The following is a 15,976-nucleotide window of genomic DNA, read 5'->3' on the forward strand; positions in this document are numbered from 1 at the left end:
GTGATAGAATGATTGGTTTGGACTCAGCGCGGGACACATAAGGAGGAGCTCTCAGGGCCAGAAGAGACAGATGCACTAGAAGCTCTCGGAGCCTCAGCCAGGATTCAGTCGAGGACATTCAGAAGCCAAAAAAGGCAGCTTAAGCTCTGGGAACCAAGGCTACAGAAGGCCGCTAAGAAAAAGGAGCTGAGCCCCAAGTGAAGGAGGCAATAAAGGATTTGGACTTTAACTCCTGGCTGCCTTGGGGGTGATTACACTGAACTGAACCGAAGGCTGCCTCCAGAAGCCCCCAAGAAACCTGCTCCCAGAGATTACATTTTAGAGAATAGACCTCATCTTGGGGCAGCTAGGGGGCGCAGTGGACAGAGCACCAGCCGTGAAGTCAGGAGGACCCGAGTTCAAATCGGGCCTCAGACACTTAACACTTCCTGGCTGTGTGACTCTGGGCAAGTCACTTAAAAAAAGACTTCTTTTCCGGCTCTGGGAATACGTGCCTTAGTGTCAAACTGAGAAAACATCCCATCAGTCCCATTCACGGGGGTTTGGCATAACTTGGATTTTTGATTGGAGACCTCCCCGGGGGATGGAGGGGAGGGGGCATGGGGTGTGGAGGTGGGGGTGGGGCCACGAAGTTAAACTCATCTGCCCTGGGCGGGGGGAGGGGGGAGTCCATTCTTTAGTTTCTCGGTCCCCCGCCCCATTCAGGACCTCATCAACCCCACCTCCAAGCTGGAGCCAAGGATTTCACAATCATTGGAAGTACCCCTGCTCTCCTGTTCCCACCCCAGGGGCAGACCCTCAGCCCCCACTCCTAGACTGCCGCAGTAGTCATGCAGGCGGAGGTGTGTGGGGTGCTCCAGCCTTCAAAGAAATCTTCCTAAAACCCAGGGGTGATCACTCCCCTGCTCAATAAACTCCAGTGGCTCCCTAGTCCCTCCAGGAGCACATACAAGATGCGGTGTGACCCAGAGCCCTTCATAGCTGCCCTTTCCGAAGACTTACACCGGACCCCGCGGCCCCCTCCCATTCAGTCGGCCCATTCTCTTGGAAGCAATGATCACGCTCTGCTTCCTTACTTTCCACTGACCTTGGCTCCCTCGAGTCCCAACCAAACCCCCACTTCCTACAAGAAGCCTCCGGTGCTTAATCGGGGCTAATGATCCCGTGTCCCGCCTACAGCCAGAGCGCTTTGCATTTGTGCGCATGCGGTCTTCCCTCATCGAGGACGCGCGTCCCGAGCGCTGAGCGGGGCCGGGCACACAATAGGAACTTAATAAACGTCCTACTGCATTGCATGGGATCGAAGGGGCAGCTCCCAGGATGGGGAAGGCGCGCAAAGACAAGCGATAGGAACAGCATCCCAAAAAGTGCTCCTAAATGCGGGCGGGTGGAGGATGGGGGAGCTGGAGGAACACCGGGGGGACAAAAGGAGGTCCGAGGGGAGAGGCGGGAGGAAAACCCCGGGGCTCCTTTAAGGGGCTGGCGTCACGTGACGCCTCCCGACATCATGGCTCCCCCAGTGTCTGTCCACGTGACCCACGGTCTGGGCGGGGTTTCGAGCTACGTTCGCGGATTGGTCGGGAGTCGGGAGAAGGCGGGGTCAGCCTCAGTGAGAGGGAATTGAGACCGGGCAAGGCAGCCGGAGCTGGAGTTGCCGCCGCCGTCGCCGCCGCCAACCTCGGGTAAGTCCCGCTGCGGACCGCGCCGCGCTCCACGCGTGGTCTCCGAACTTCGTCGGGCCAGGGGTCTCACCATTTCCCCCTCCCCATCGCCGGGGACCCCCGGGCCGTGGGCATCCTGACTTCGCCTGGCCCCGCCTCCTCGCCCTGGGGTCAGAGGCCGATGCCTTTCATAGGCTCAAGCTTGAGCGTTGGGCGGGATCTCAGAGGTCATCATCTTCTCGCCTCTTATTTTACTGGTCGGGAAACTGAGGTCCTCGCAGTTGAAGAGACTCCCCAGTGGCCGCCAGGGGGCACCACTATCACCGAGCTCCTTACCGGGAGTTTGCAAGAACTGAGTTCGAACTCAGCCTCGGACTCTGGCAAAACCCTTCATTCACCCCTGCCTCAGTTTCTTCGCTTGTGAAATGGGGATTCTGGGAGCTGCCGCTGGGAGCAACGGATAGAGTCTAACCCAGGCCTTTGCAGCCCGAGGGTGGGTCGGGGTGCCCCGGGGGACCCCACGCTTTCTAGGAGTTTGGTCCGGTGGGAGGGGTCCCAGCCTGAGTCAGATCCCAGGCGGGGCGGGAGAGAAGGGAAAGGGTGGCAGGTCCTGCGTGGGCGGGAGCCTCCTTTCCCGCTTCCTGTGGGGTCCCAGCCTTGAAGGGAGGGGCGGACGTGTCCAGAGCCTCTCCTGGAAAGGTTTTCCCGCGTGCGTGGGGGCGCTCCGTGGGGGCGGGGCCTTCTGTGGAGCCCAAGAAATGAAGCCACTTCCTGAGGCTGCCAGGCGGTGTGCACTTATTAAGCGCCTCCTGAATGCCAAGCTGTGCTGAGCGCGGGAGGAAAAAAGGAACAGGCCCCGCCCTCCAGGTAAATACCCGGCCGGCCTCAGCCGTCACACGACCCTAGTGCGGCCAGGAAGGTCAGAAGCGGCAGCGCCCAGGAGGAGACTGCGCAGAAAGGAGAGCCTCGGGGGCTTGGGGGCCAGTGGTCACTGGAGCAGAGGAGTGTGGGGGATGGGGGGCAGGTCACAGGCTGGAGCCCCACCCCCTCAGGTACCCCCGGCGATGTCCGAGTAGACAAGGGGCGTCTTGGAGAGAGGCTGCAGAAGCGCGCCGGGAGGAGGCGGGTTGGGGGGCAAGCTGACGATCTCCACTGCGGACCCCGTGTGAGATGCCTTCGTCCGCTGCGGGCGTTGTGGTCTGGGGGAGAATGGGTGGGGTTCTGCTCCCCCAGAGAAGAGTGGGTCTGGGAGCGGAGGGCAGTCCGCAGTGGCCGCGAGGCCTCCGAGAAGCCTCTGGTACTTGGATCTCCCCTTCCTCGGGTGCTCCCGGCCCCCTCCCCCGCAGCCGGGGCCTGGGACAAGGCTCCTGTGTCTCACAGGCCTCCCCAGGGGCCGAACCAGATGAAAATGTAATTGGGAAATATTTTCACAAAATGGGCCCCAGTTCCCCAAAGATGCAGCGGGCCGAGCCCCTTCCTCCCGGGGTGATTGGCAGGTGCGACTTTCTGCTGGTCGTTCCATCCAGACTGAGGAGTTACTCCAGGCACTGTGACCCCCAGGGGCTTCCCAAAAGGTCAGTGACGCAGCAGGTCCACCGAAGGACTCTTACTCGCGTGGGGACCGTAACGATATGGCTGAGGCAGGACTCGCACCCAGGGCTCTCAGATTAAGTCCGGACTCCTTCCCTCTGCGAAGATGGCATTTGTAGAAATTGAATCTCTTGGGGGCCATATCTGAGGGTAAAACCCAAGTCCGGCGGGGTCCTCGCTGTCGGGGTGCCCGGAATGTTCTTCTGGGGACCAGGAGGGACCTCAGCTCCTGCCTAAATGCAGAATGAAGGAAGGAAGGAGCAGCGTCAGGGTCTCACTCGGCACGGCTGCCAGTGTGCCAGGGCCAGGGGTCTGGAGGGGGATGAGGTGCCCGTGGCCATTCCCGGGGGAAGGGCACCTCGCTTTCCCCCTGCTTCCCCCAGTGAGAACTAGAATGTGAGTGGGGGGCGGGAGCTGTCACAGCATCCCCAGGCCCACTGCTGCGGATGGGGCCCGGCACCTGGCACTCGGAGCCTCCCGGGGCTGGTCAATCCTGGCACGTGGCCCTTCGTGGGGCTTGAGGGGTGTCGATGCCCCCAGCAGAGGTCATGCCCCAGCAGCCAGAGGCAGGGGAGGGGGGGAGAGGGGGAGGGTCAGCAGTGCTCTTTGTCCTTCCTGCTCCTTTGAAGGCAGATTTGTAGCCCTGTGGAAGGCCTATAGTCGGCTGGCCTTGAAGCTGCAGAGAGTGGGGTTGTGGGAAATGGGGCCGGACTTGGAGCTTGGGGGGCTCTGGAGCAAGGCCAGTGGCTTTGATTTGACTGGTCTCTTAGTGGTTTTTATTTGATGCATCAGAGTTTCTGGACATCCTCCCACCCCGAGTGATCCCATATAACCAGAAAGAAAAACCAGAGGAAAAATCAGCTTGACTGGTCAAGGCCCTGAATAAGGCTTCTACTGAAAACTCAAAAACAAGAGCCTCTGCTCTGATGAGGTGGGCTCAGTCTGGTCTGGCTCTCCGGGACCGATGGGGGTTTCTTGGCAGAGGTCACAGGGCGGGAAACCGAGGCAGACGGTGGGAAGTGACTTGCGCAGGATCACGCAGCTAGTACGCTCGCGCTGCTCTGAACTCAATGCTCTCGACCCCAGGCCTGACGTTCGCCCGGCTGCCCTCATGGGCCTCGCCCCTTTGCAGGCTCCCCTGGGTTTGTGGGTGATGCGATCTGGACCCGGGCTTGGTGACCCCCGATCCCGGAGAGTGAGGACGGCAAGGGGCCTGCTCTCTCGGAGCCCGCTGTGCGACCTGGGCGGCTGTCACAGGCAGACCGCTTGGTCAATAGTAGTAGCACACAGTAGGCCCTTTGTAAGTGTTTGTTCTCCCTTCTCCATCCTAGGGTTGCTGTGGGCGGCTCTGGCAAGTTGCAGAGAAAAGGCCACTGACCCTGCTTTGAAATCTGGCTCTCCCCTGCAGTCTCGGTATGGGCTTTGTCCTTCTCCCCTAAAACGAAGGGCCCCCTCAGCTCGGAGCTGCCACGCAGGGCCCGGGGGCTGTGCTTCTGGAGCCCCCCGCCCAGTGTGGATGTTGTGTCATTCCAGACCGGAGGCAGAGGAGCGCTTGGGAGCCCCGGGGAGGCCCTCGTGGCCGTCCCAGCCTCCCGAAGCCATGTCCGAGCGAGAGGAGCGGCGCTTCGTGGAGATCCCCCGGGAGTCGGTCCGGCTCATGGCCGAAAGTGCCGGGCTGGAGCTGAGCGACGAGGTGGCCGCGCTCCTGGCCGAGGACGTCTGCTACCGGCTCAGGGAGGCCACCCAGGTGGGTCCCACGGGGCCGGGGAGGAGCCTGGCTGCCCGCAGCCCTTTCTGGGGTCCCCGGTCTGACGCTTCCTTTGTTCTAACTAACCGCAGAACAGCTCCCAGTTCATGAAGCACACCAAAAGGCGGAAGCTGACAGTCGAGGACTTCAACCGGGCCCTGAGGTGGAGCAATGTGGAGGTGAGGTCAGAACCGGGTCGGGCCAGGGGCCAGGTCTGCCATTGGAGATCTCCTTTTCTTCCTCCTCCTCCTCCTCCTCTTCTTCTTCCTCCTCCTTCTACTTCTTCCTTCTCCTCCTCCTACTACTTCTTCTTTTTCTTCTTCCTCCTCCTCCTCCTCCTCTCAAGCTTGTAAGGAACCTTATTGTGACACAGAATCAGGAATTCCTATAATCGTGGACTCCCACTTATGGTGCAGTCAGGGAAAACTCCATGGAAAATCTAGGCCTTAGCTTTGTATACAGTAGGTGCTCCTTAAGTACCCAGTGGGGTAGAGGACACTTTGGGACTGGTTAAGGAGTAAGTGTGAGGGGAATCGTGAGAAGTGTAGGTGATGCATCGGGGGGCCCCAGGAGCCCCTGCAATCTGAGCTCCCCTGCCCAAAGCCAGTTTCTTCCTGGGACTCCCGGCCCCTGGGATCAGCTTTCGGGATGGGCTTGACGCAGACCCGGCCCTCTCCCTCCCAGGCGGTGTGTGGCTATGGCTCCCAGGAGACGCTGCCCCTGCGCCCCGCCAGGGAGGGCGACCTCTACTTCCCCGAGGACCGAGAGGTGAACCTGGTGGAGCTGGCGCTGGCCACCAACATTCCCAAGGGCTGCCCTGAGACGGCTGTGAGAGGTGGGAGCCCCGGGGCCGGCCCAGGGGAGAGGGGGACCCCGGGGGGGCAGGGGCGCGAGTGGGGCCTGCGCTGACTGCTGCCCTGGTCTTTCTCCAGTTCACGTCTCCTATCTGGACGGCAAAGGAAACGTGGAGCCTCAGGGATCGGGTAAGGGGGAGAACGCTTTGGGTTTTTGAAGATTCCTAAATACTGCGTTTGTCTTAATCAGCCACAATCCACCTCCTCGTGTCTCCAGGCCAGCCTCCCTCCCAGCAGAGGGCTCAAGAAACACAAAACCCAGGACAGAAATCCCGAGTCAGTGGGAGCTGTTTCTGCCTGGCTGGGGACCCCCCTCCCCCCAAGCTACTATGGTCAAACACTTCGTTCTTAAGCACTTCCTCTCCTCTGACCCGGGCTCTGCCCATCATTCCCCTCCTTCTCTGGCACAGACTCGAGGGGCCTTTCTGCTCAGCCTCAGTCCAGTTGGCAGGAATTCGAGCCAGAATAGAATGTCCCCCTCTCTTAAAAGATGAAGTTCTTATTAAGGAAGGTCAGGAAGTCGTCAGCCAAGAGAGAACAGTCGGCAGTACCAGGCTCTGTGATGGCACAAGACCCCTCTGGTGGGACTAGGCCCCCCAGGCCCGACTTCTGGTCAGCTCCTGCTTTCCTCATCTGTCCCCACTTTCTGGGCCTTGTAGGAAATCCCCTCCCTAGGAGGTCTGCCAACTCAGATGGGCCTTTGCTCCTCATTCTTATCGTTCCTGTTGATTCCCCTGCAGTGCCCAGTGCCGTCTCCTCACTGACCGATGACCTGCTCAAGTACTACCAGCAAGTGACCCGAGCCGTGCTGGGGGATGACCCGCAGCTCATGAAGGTCAGGCCTGCTAGGTTTCCTTTAAGGCACTCCTCCTCCCCCCTCACAGCCCAATGTGAGGCCTGCTCAGCAGCAACCCCTCCCCCACAGCAACCCCCATTTCCCAGACTCTTTTGGACAGTGGGCATCCTCCCTGCCCCCTACAGACCTCCCCCTGTTCTGGGATGGGAACAGAGCCCCCATGCCTTCCAGCCTCCTCGGCCTCCACTACTTTATTTGGGCTCCTCTCAGTTCCCAGCTTCCTTTTGTTTTTCCTGCTTTCCTTCCCGACGCCTGCCCTTGGCCTGAGCTGCAGTAACGGGGTGTGATGTGTTCTGCCCCCTGCACCTTGAGTCCTAGGGTGTGGAGGTGGGGAGCCTGGGATGGACATGACCCAGAGTGGTCCCTTTTCTTACTGGCCTGTACCCAGGTGGGGGTGACACCTTCCCTGGCTCCCTTCATCGAGCTTGCATCTGTCCCTGTTGCATCTCTATGGGCCTTCAGGATTGACAAGTTACTGTTGAGTCGGGTACTGGGTACTACAAGTATTATGGTACCCACTTAACTGAGGGGAAAACGGAAACTTGCCCAGTTACACAACTAGTGTAGCTGAACTGATGCTCGGCTAAGGGGACTTTTTTTTTTTTTAAATAACTTGACAGAACCCACGCCTGGGTAATTTTTTACATTATCCCTTATACTCACTTCGGTTCCGATTTTTCCCCTCCCTCCCTCCACCCCCTCCCCCAGATGGCAAGCAGTTAAGACTTTCCTAGTCATCCCCAGGGGGCTGTGATGGAACAGGGTGTTGCTACCAGTCCAGGCCGCTAGGCGTGTTCCTCAGTTCTTAAAGGGTTTCCTCACGACCCCCTAACAGGGCCCCTCTCTCCTGAAAAAGTCGAGGCTTGGGGTTTTGCTTAACCTCTGTAGGGGCCTGGGCTGAGGGATGCTGTTGCTGGACCAAGGGGTGTGCTGGGGGAGGGGCAGCGGATCTAGACAGCTCTGGGGCCTTGGGCAAGGGGCCTCTGCCGCCTCCATTTTACCAGGGGAGGGGGAGCTTTGGCCATAGAAGGCTCACCTTTACCTCCTGTGCCTCCAGGTGGCCCTTCAGGACCTGCAGACAAACTCCAAGATTGCAGCCCTGTTGCCCTATTTTGTGTATGTGGTCAGTGGGGTGAGTGATGAAGGAGGGAAGGGGGGGGCGGTACAGAATGGGGGGAGGAGCCTGGAGAGGGGAGAAAGTTGTTGGATCAGGGCAGAAACGTTTATTTCAGTCCATCTCTCAGCCTTCCTACCTACCCCATTACCAAGATTTGGTGTTCAGCTTCCAAGAGACCAGGCTGGCCCTCCAACACTGGCTTCCCCGGCCTTTCGGCCCGCCTGGGGTCCTTCAGGGTGGGGGCGAGCCTTTGGGTGCAGACGCTTTCCTCGTTGCCCCACCCTTCCCCTCTGAGCTTGAGATCCCGTGGCACCCTCTTGTGTACAAGTCATCCCTGTTTCTTGGTCGTCGGCCCATCTTCTCCTAGGTCTCGGCATTGGCTGGAATGGGCACCAGGGCCTGGGAGAGCTGGGCAGGGAACTGACCTCTGCTTTCCCATGGCTGCAGCCTCCCTTTCTCCGCTTCCTCTCCTCCCAGGTGAAGTCGGTGAGCCACGATCTTGAGCAGCTGCATCGGCTGCTGCAGGTGGCCCGCAGCCTCCTGCGCAACCCTCACCTGTGCCTGGGGCCCTACGTCCGCTCCCTGGTGGGCAGCGTTCTGTACTGTGTCCTGGAGCCACTGGCCGCCTCCATCAACCCCCTGAACGACCACTGGACGTTGCGTGATGGAGCCGCCCTCCTGCTCAGCCACATCTTTTGGTAGGGGCCCTGGAGGCTGGCTGGGTTGGGGCTGCACTGCTCCCCCCTCCCCCATTGTTGGGGGGAGGGAATCTGTGGCCAGTCTCCTCCCAATTAAGCACATTTGAGAAATGGGGGGGGCGTGTCATATTCTGGCTAATTGCACTTTCCCTTCTGTCCCGACTCTGACAGGACTCATGGGGACCTGGTGAATGGTTTGTCCCAGCAGATCCTACTGTCCTTGCAGAAGGTGCTGGCTGACCCCGTGCGGCCTCTGTGCTCCCACTACGGGGCAGTGGTGGGGCTGCACGCTCTGGGCTGGAAGGTGAGGTCATCGAGCCCCACCCCCAGCTCCCCTCCCTGCTGGGACTAGAGGTCTGAGCATCTGGGTGCTGCCCTCGAGGCGCTTCTCTGCGGGGAAGGAGACCCCAGTGCAGGGGCCGGACCCTTTCCCAGGGGGCTCCCTGTAACTGGGCTGAGGGCCAGCAGGGGCCGGGGGGGCACTGGGAGGGTCCTCCTAGGCTGGAGGCCTGACCAGGACTCCCTCCCTCAGGCCGTGGAGCGAGTCCTGTACCCCCACCTCTCCACCTATTGGGCCAACCTGCAGGCCGTGCTGGACGATTACTCTGTGTCCAATGCCCAGGTGAAGGCAGATGGACACAAGGTGTACGGAGCCATCCTGGTGAGTGACCGGAGGCTGGGGGAGTGAAGGTTAGGCAGAGCAGCTCGTAGTGGGGTGGGGTTAGCTCAGCCAGGGGAAGGGATCCCTCCTGAGGCCCCCCCCCACATTCTGCCTTCCCCACCCCCCTGCAGGTGGCCGTGGAGCGGCTTCTCAAGATGAAGGCGCAGGCTGCAGAGCCTGGCCGAGGCCGGAGCTGCCGGCGCCCTGAGGACCTGCCCTGGACGGGCCTCCTCCTGCACGAAGCGCCTGCCGGGGAGCCGGGCTTCGGGCCAGGGGCACCGCTGGCTCCGGGAACCCCGGGGCTGGGAAGCCCGGCCCCTCCCGTGCCCCTCGGGGACACGTATCGGGAGCTCTACGCCTTCTTCGGGGACAGCCTGGCCACCCGCTTTGGCACCGGGCAGCCTGCGCCCGCGGCGGCCCGGCCCCCCGGCGCCAAGAAGGAGCCCGCGGCCGTGGCCGATGCCGTTCGCAAGATGCCCCAGCTCACAGCCAGCGCCACCGTCAGTCCCCGGGACGAAGAGAGCCCGCGCGGGGCGACCCCGGGAGGCCCTGCCAGCGCCCCCGCCTCAGCCCCTGCCGCCTCCGCCGAGAGTCGGCCTCTGCCCCGCGTGCACCGGCCCCGGGGAGCGCCCCGGCAGCAGGGGCTGGGAGCGGCCGCCCGCGAAGTCTTCCAAAAGAGCCGCTTCGCCCCCCGGGGCGCCCCGCACTTCCGCTTCATCATCGCCGGTCGGCAGGCAGGCCGTCGCTGCCGCGGCCGCCTCTTCCAGACGGCCTTCCCGCCGCCACAGGGGCCCAGCCCGGCCTCGCGCTACGCCCAGAAGCTGCCCATGATCGGGCGCACGGGGCGGCCGGCGCGCCGCTGGCTGCTGTCGGATTACTCGCTCTACCTCCCGCTGTGAGGAGGCGGGGCCGGACGAAAATGAACCAATGAGCGTCTGCTGCAGGCTCCGCCCCTGTCCAGCCTTTTCGTCGATTCCCGAACTCGCTCTACCTCGCGCGGGGAGGGGGCGGGGCTAGGCAGCGAACCAATGAGCGCCTGCTGCAGGCTCCGCCCCCAGATCGGCTTTCTTTCAGGCTGTGGTACTTGCTCTACCTCTCGCTGTGAGGGGGCGGGGCGAAGAAACGAACTAATGCTGCAGACTCCGGGCTAGCTTTACCTTCCGCCGTGAGGTGGCGGAGAGCCAGTGGGCTGAAGTCGGAGGCTTGGCCCCCCTCAGGCCCTTCTGAGGTTCCTTCCTGTAATTTCCATTGCCAGGCCCCGCCTAGGCCTGACTAATGAAAGGCCAGGTCAGGCGCCCCCCTGCGGTTCTGGGCGTCCGGTCTCTTGCAGTGGACGTGCTCCCCGGAGCTCCGGGGTACATGAAACCTCGGCTGAGCCACTGACCGGATGTGGGTCTGGACTCAGTTTCCTCACCTACAGTAAGCTGAAAAGGTGCGGGAGTTTGGAGCGGAACCTCTTTGATTGCCCCACCCTCTCCAGAAGGGCGGGGCGTGTGCAAATAAATCTTTGCCGGAAGCCGACGGCGTGACCGGTGTGGTATCGTAATGTGCGTGAAAGGCGGTTGGCCTACAAAAGCGCGGGTGGGTGGGGCCTGAGCCGAGCGGGGTGGCCATGGCGCTCCCCAGGCTGCACCGCGCCGAGCTCGTGCTCTTCGCCGCCGCCTTCCTGGCTGGGGCCGTGGTAGCCGCCGCTGTCTTCCGGACGCAGGTGCGGGCCCTGAGGCCGGGGGCCTCAGTTTCTCCCTCTGGACAGTGAGAGGGATAGGCTCCCTGGTCTCCGGGTCACTTCTCTTTCGTGGGCCTGTTTCCCCTTCTGGACAGTGAGGGGGCTGGGTTCCCTGGACTCGGGGGACACTTTCTTGTTGTGGGCCTCAGTTTCCTCCTCTGGATATCGAGAGGTGTGGGCTCCCTGGTCTCCAGGCTCTCTTCCCATCTGTGAGCCTCAGTTTCCTTCTCTGGTCAGTGAGAGGGATGGACTCCATGGTCTCCGGGGTCATTTCCCATCTGTGGGCCTCAGTTTCCTCCTCTGGACATCGAGAAGTGTGGGCTCCCTGGTCTCCAGGTTCTCTTTCTTCTCGTGGGCCTCTCACTTTCCACCTCTGAACAGTAAAGGTATAGACTGTAGGATCTCACTCCCTGAGGTCATTCTCAGGACTCCCCTTCCCCCCATTCTTAGCTGTCTGAGTGCACGTCTCCTGGCCTCAGTTTCCCCTTCTGGACAGGGAGAGGTGGATTATGACTAGGTCCCCAGTCACGGGGCACACGTGTTACAGCCATACTTATGTCCGGTCATTGATTCCAGCCTGTGGACAGGTACAGTTTGAAGATGACCATTGTGGGGGGTGGCTCTGATGAGCCCCTTTCCCGGCCTGGTTTCCCCTCTCTGGAGAGTCCAGGAGTGGACAGGCCGGGCTCTGCACCAAGGCTCGCCTGGGAAGAGGCTGCATCTGAACTGGTGCAGTTCTTCCTGAGGATGGGGGGGAGTTTGAGCAAAAGCAACTCAGCGCCCAAGTCTGTGTCTCTCTCTCTGCTCCCTGCAAGGGGGGCCTCCCTCTGGGGGCCAAGCTCCTCACTGCTGACTTCACTTTGCAGGGAAGCCCTTGGTCCTCATCTGTGTCTTTCTCCTTGCGCATTAGCCTGTTACGCGCGGGCTCCGTGGCCGTCAGGGGACACCGGCCTCCACGACAGGTCCTCTGACTATTCACGTCCGGAGGACTGGGCTGTGGGATCCTGGAGCCACGGGGAGGGGCTGCAGAGATCCGTGGGCCCCGTGGGGAGTGGGGCAATGGTTCCTATAGAGGATGGTCCCCAAGCTAAGCTGGAGAACCACACGGGGCGAAGATTTCGATTGCAGACCTTGATTTGCTGAAGGCCGGGTCGCTTGCCACAGTGGTCACTTTTAACTTGATTTCTGCCTGGGTTTAGGGCAAGAAGGAAATGAAACAGGTCGGAGGGGAAGGAAGGGGTTGCGCCAGTGAAGGAACAAACAGTTCCCCATCTCCCGCTGGGGGAAGGAGCTCCCCGCCCTGCCCTGGCTCTCCTGGCTCCAGAAGCCTGGACTTGGATGCCCCAAAAGGCAGCTTCCTTGTTTCAGATCCCAGCCACCCCACAGGCCAGGCTTAGACAATGGTCGGGGGTGCATTTGGGCAGAGCAGACCCCTGCCCAACCACTACCAGCACCTCCAAAAAGCCGCTTTCCCCGGTGTGTGCAGCACTGCCCGAGGAGGGGTATGGGCTGGAGTTTATTGGGGGGGCCCTTGGTGGCTCTGGGGTGGTGGAGAGAATGGAGTCTGCCCTGGGAGCCAGCACTGGGCTGGAGGCTCCCTTATGAACAGGCACCTCCCCCATGGCCCGCTAGCAAAGGAAGCCTTCAGGGGAGCTGGGGTTCTTCCCTGGGTCCCATTTGTCCAGAATCTTGGGGCCTTGTCCCATTGTCCTGACCACTGCGGACCTTTCCTTATCTGGGCTCACGCATCCATTAGGTGCTTCCTATTTGCCCCCCTCTCCCCCAGGAGTTCAGTCTAATGGGTGAGACGACCTGCAACTTTCCAAACTCGATGTCCACAGAATAAACGGAGTCTCTTCCTAGAAACAGAGATTCAGACTCCCTTTAGGAAAATCCCTTTAACCCAGAGTGTGGAGGAGCTTGGGGGAGGGAGAAACCAGAGCTGCTTTCAGTGGTTCAGGTGTGCGATGAAGGGCCTGAGCTAGGGGCCGACGGTGCTGGAGGGAGAGAGGTCTCCCAAGTGGAAAGGACAGGTTGTGAAAAGGGACTGGCCTGGCAAGGGGGGGGGAGGGATCCGAGATGACCCCTCGGTTTCAAGCGTGGGGGACTGGTGGTGCCCTGGACCGTCAATGGGGAGAGGTGGCGTGGGAAAGACAGGACAGTGAGGCCGCCTAGGAGCCTCGGGAGCCAGAGGAGGGCCCATGGCGGCCTCGGTGAGGAGGCTGCTTGGAGCCGGGTTTCTCATTCTGCAGGTCTCCAGCCCATCCCCTTGCAGCTCGCTGCTAGCTTAAGGTCCTGAAGGGGCAGGGGGCGGCCAGGTCCTGCCACGGAGGGCTGGGGCTCTCGTTCCCAGCGTGGTTACTGCCTGGCTGCCGGGCCCCGGCTTGTCTGCGGCCATTCACTGGCCAGGATCTCCTGGTCTCACTAGCAGGGAAGAGTTCCTACTTTTGAGATGTTGGAGATCTTGGCTCCTTGGATGCCTCTAGGTGGCAGACTTCTGGGAATATCGCCTACGGCCTGGGCTGGGTCCTTGGGCCGCTCCCTGGCCAGTGCACACTGGCTTGTGTTCCAGTCTTGGGTCCTGGCAGCAGAGACAAGGCCAGGGATTTGCCCGGGGTGCCCTGCTCAGGAGGTGGCACGAGTGGGATCTGGGGGCAGCTCTTTGCCTGCTCTGCCATTTTCCCTTAAGTGACCATAAAAAATGAGGTGCTTCACCTCCCTTCTGAGTGTTCACGTCCGTCCCTACAGGCCAGCGCCTGACTGGCCCGAAGGGGCCGTGGCCGCAGGTCTGTGCTCTGGCCAGCCCCGCTGAGTCGGCCTCTCTTCCCAGGCCTCCTTCAGTGGCCACTGCCCCATCTATGGCGTCGCCAGCTGGAATGACTCCCTCGCCCTGACGAGCGTCTCTGCCCCGTCCCTCTGCTACTTTGTGGCTGGCGTGGCCGGCCTCCTGGCCCTCTACTGCCTCCTGCTCTTGTTCTACTGGACATACAGCAGCTTCCTGGAAGATGCCCACAGGTGATTGTGGCAGGGGTCGAGGGGCGTCTTGGCTGGGGAATGCGGACCGTTACATTCCTCGGGCTTCTTCCATTGCAGAAGTCCCCTCGGCCTGCGCGTCTCTCTGGGCTTGTCGGCCGTGGGCACCTTCCTGGTGCTGGTGTCCTCGTGCATCCTCCGGTTTGGCACCAGTTCCCTCTGTGCCTCCATCATGAGCCTTAAAATCGTGAACTGGTAATGGGCATCGAGGGGGAGGGAAATGGGCACTGCCCTGGGGAAAGACCTGGGGGAGTACCTTGGGAAGGGCCTCCTCTGGGAAACTGGGGGGCAGAAAGCTGCTCCCCAAGTAGCTGACCCCCACTGCCTTCCTGGAGGTCCACCTCAAGGGCCCAGGCAATCTTGGGACCCAAGGGCAGCCCTGGGGCTAGAGCTGTATCAGCGCCCAGTGCCCAGGAGCCCCAGCCTGGCTCATCCAGCCTCTTGCCTATGCAGCTGCTCTGATGCTCAGAAACTTCCCTGGGTGCCTCCCGGATCCGGCCTCCACTTCTACTCCTCCCTGTACAACGCAGAAGTAAGGAGGAGCCGGGGAGGCCTGGAGGGGGGCGGTGGGGTCTGCCCAGAGTCTGCCATCCTCCCCTCTGCCCTCTCCTGCAGGCTTCCTCCTGGGTGAGCCTGGTCTTGTGGTGCCTGCTGTTGGCGTTGCAGCTGCTGCAGTGGAAGTGGGAAGCCCCCCCATACCGGCCACTGGAGCGCGGGGACCCGGAGTGGAGCTCGGAAACCGACGCCCTGTTTGGGGCCCGCCCGGCCCGGCCCTGAAGGAGCCTGGCGTGGGAGCCTGCTAGCCAAAGAACCGATGCCCGGGTGCCCTGAGCCTGGCTCTGCCGCCACTGGGGAGAGATGCCAGCCGTCCTTGTAGTGGAAGTGGGCAGCCTTTCGTCTTAGGGGACCCTTCCCCCAATGAAAACAGGGATCGCTGGGCTTTCCTGTCTCTTTATTTATACGTCTCCACGTGGGGAACGAGGGTAGGGGGTTCATAGGCCCCGGTAGGCCCCCACGGTGAGGTCGAACAGCCGCATGTTGGGGAAGTGGCCGGCCTTGTCCAAGAGGAAGTAGAAGCGGTGGCCTTTGACCTTGATGGGGAGCACGGCGGGCACCTCCCCGCGGTGGGCCATGCAGGACACCTGGTGCAGGGGCACGGTCAGCTGGGCCCCCAGGCCGAAGGGGGCGTGCGTGGTCAGCGTCACTTGCTGCCCCCCTTTGCGCAGCAGCACGGAGCTCACGGAGCGCCGGGAGAAGAGCAGCCCAGCGGCCAGCACCAGCAAGCCTGCAGAGGGAGGGACGGGAGGGCGCTCAGCCCGTGGGGGGGGAGGGGAGGGCGGGGGGCGGTGCAGGAGCACTTCGGAGGCGTGGTCCGCCACTGCCCCCCTCCCCCCCATGTGCCGCAGAGGGATGCAGACCCCGAACCTCGCCCCTTCCCAGCTCCCCCACGTGGCCGGGGCATCGGGCGCCCCGCCAAGCCCTCCCGCTGGTCGTGGCCCTGAGAACAGCTGCCTGGCGCCTCAGTTTCCCCACACATGCGACCCACCCCGGGCTTCGGCTCTCACCCACAGAGGCGCAGCCTGCGGCCAGTCCGTAGCGCCAGAGTGTCGAGCCCGGGCTGGGCCGGCGCCCTGAGCCTTGAACGCCGCCCTCGGCCTCTGGGCCCTGAACGCCACCCCTGGGCCCGGCCAAGGCAGCCGCGGCCAGCGACGTCCAGAAGACGCCCTGACCGGCGCAGAAGAAGCCCAGGAAGGCGAAGAAACGGCCGCGCTTATGCTCGAAGAGCAGCACGTCCCGCTGCGGGGCCGCCTCGTGCAGCGCAGCCCGGGCCCAGGGAGCCCGAGGCGGCCCGAGGCGGTTCAGGTGCACAGCCAGCCTCGGCAGCCCCGCCATGGCGTGCGCCGCTTCTGGGGCGGGACTTCTGGAGGCAGGAGCACGGTTATAGGCTTTCCCGGAGCGGGACTTCCGGCCTCTGATGAGCCAGAGGGGATAAAGGGAAGTGGGCGGGGCTTGATGGGGCGGGGCTTCTGGTC

General features: G+C 62.1%; 3 protein-coding genes across 6 annotated transcripts; 2 read left to right on the forward strand and 1 right to left on the reverse strand.

The window, feature by feature from the left end:
- Nucleotides 1-837: 837 nt before the first annotated feature.
- Nucleotides 838-13,839, forward strand: TAF6L (TATA-box binding protein associated factor 6 like). 3 transcript variants are annotated; one of them, XM_051967707.1, is made up of 12 exons: nt 838-1,682; nt 4,583-4,664; nt 4,785-4,998; nt 5,091-5,177; nt 5,683-5,833; nt 5,931-5,981; nt 6,593-6,687; nt 7,766-7,840; nt 8,303-8,523; nt 8,695-8,827; nt 9,056-9,184; nt 9,316-10,700. In XM_051967707.1, exons 3-12 carry the CDS (start codon nt 4,852-4,854, stop codon nt 10,081-10,083), a joined length of 1,857 nt encoding a protein of 618 aa, XP_051823667.1. In that variant the 5' UTR covers nt 838-1,682; nt 4,583-4,664; nt 4,785-4,851; the 3' UTR covers nt 10,084-10,700. The 3 variants fall into 3 exon arrangements, 2 of the variants coding, with proteins under 2 accessions (XP_051823667.1, XP_051823666.1); XR_007948552.1 differs by lacking the exon at nt 838-1,682 and adding an exon at nt 13,741-13,839 and having other exon boundaries at nt 3,850-4,664; nt 9,316-10,616; XM_051967706.1 differs by lacking the exon at nt 838-1,682 and having other exon boundaries at nt 3,850-4,664.
- Nucleotides 10,764-14,883, forward strand: TMEM179B (transmembrane protein 179B). 2 transcript variants are annotated; one of them, XM_051967708.1, is made up of 5 exons: nt 10,764-10,892; nt 13,741-13,925; nt 14,004-14,138; nt 14,397-14,475; nt 14,559-14,883. In XM_051967708.1, the coding sequence occupies exons 1-5, from the start codon at nt 10,797-10,799 to the stop codon at nt 14,718-14,720; spliced, it is 657 nt and encodes a 218-aa protein (XP_051823668.1). In that variant the 5' UTR covers nt 10,764-10,796; the 3' UTR covers nt 14,721-14,883. The 2 variants fall into 2 exon arrangements, with proteins under 2 accessions (XP_051823668.1, XP_051823669.1); XM_051967709.1 differs by lacking the exon at nt 10,764-10,892 and adding an exon at nt 11,338-11,497.
- Nucleotides 14,879-15,851, reverse strand: TMEM223 (transmembrane protein 223). The gene is made up of 2 exons (XM_051967710.1): nt 15,509-15,851; nt 14,879-15,228 (listed from the first exon to the last, which is right to left on the reverse strand). The coding sequence occupies exons 1-2, from the start codon at nt 15,834-15,836 to the stop codon at nt 14,936-14,938; spliced, it is 621 nt and encodes a 206-aa protein (XP_051823670.1). The 5' UTR covers nt 15,837-15,851; the 3' UTR covers nt 14,879-14,935.
- Between the last annotated feature and the right edge of the window lie 125 nt (nt 15,852-15,976).

Source organism: Antechinus flavipes, chromosome 6 (assembly GCF_016432865.1).
Source record: "Antechinus flavipes isolate AdamAnt ecotype Samford, QLD, Australia chromosome 6, AdamAnt_v2, whole genome shotgun sequence".
Taxonomy (NCBI): Eukaryota; Metazoa; Chordata; class Mammalia; order Dasyuromorphia; family Dasyuridae; genus Antechinus; species Antechinus flavipes.

Bases quoted from the DNA above. Each gene is read 5' to 3' on its own strand.
- TMEM223 (XM_051967710.1), bottom strand. From the start codon at position 15,836: ATGGCGGGGCTGCCGAGGCTGGCTGTGCACCTGAACCGCCTCGGGCCG. The intron at 15,229-15,508 runs GTGAGAGCCGAA...CTCCCTCTGCAG, and splicing joins CGCAGGCTGCGCCTCTGTGG to GCTTGCTGGTGCTGGCCGCT.
- TMEM179B (XM_051967708.1), top strand. From the start codon at position 10,797: ATGGCGCTCCCCAGGCTGCACCGCGCCGAGCTCGTGCTCTTCGCCGCC. The intron at 10,893-13,740 runs GTGCGGGCCCTG...CTCTCTTCCCAG, and splicing joins CCGCTGTCTTCCGGACGCAG to GCCTCCTTCAGTGGCCACTG. The intron at 13,926-14,003 runs GTGATTGTGGCA...CTTCCATTGCAG, and splicing joins TTCCTGGAAGATGCCCACAG to AAGTCCCCTCGGCCTGCGCG.
- TAF6L (XM_051967706.1), top strand. From the start codon at position 4,216: ATGGGGGTTTCTTGGCAGAGGTCACAGGGCGGGAAACCGAGGCAGACG. The intron at 7,841-8,302 runs GTGAGTGATGAA...CTCTCCTCCCAG, and splicing joins TTGTGTATGTGGTCAGTGGG to GTGAAGTCGGTGAGCCACGA. The intron at 9,185-9,315 runs GTGAGTGACCGG...ACCCCCCTGCAG, and splicing joins AGGTGTACGGAGCCATCCTG to GTGGCCGTGGAGCGGCTTCT.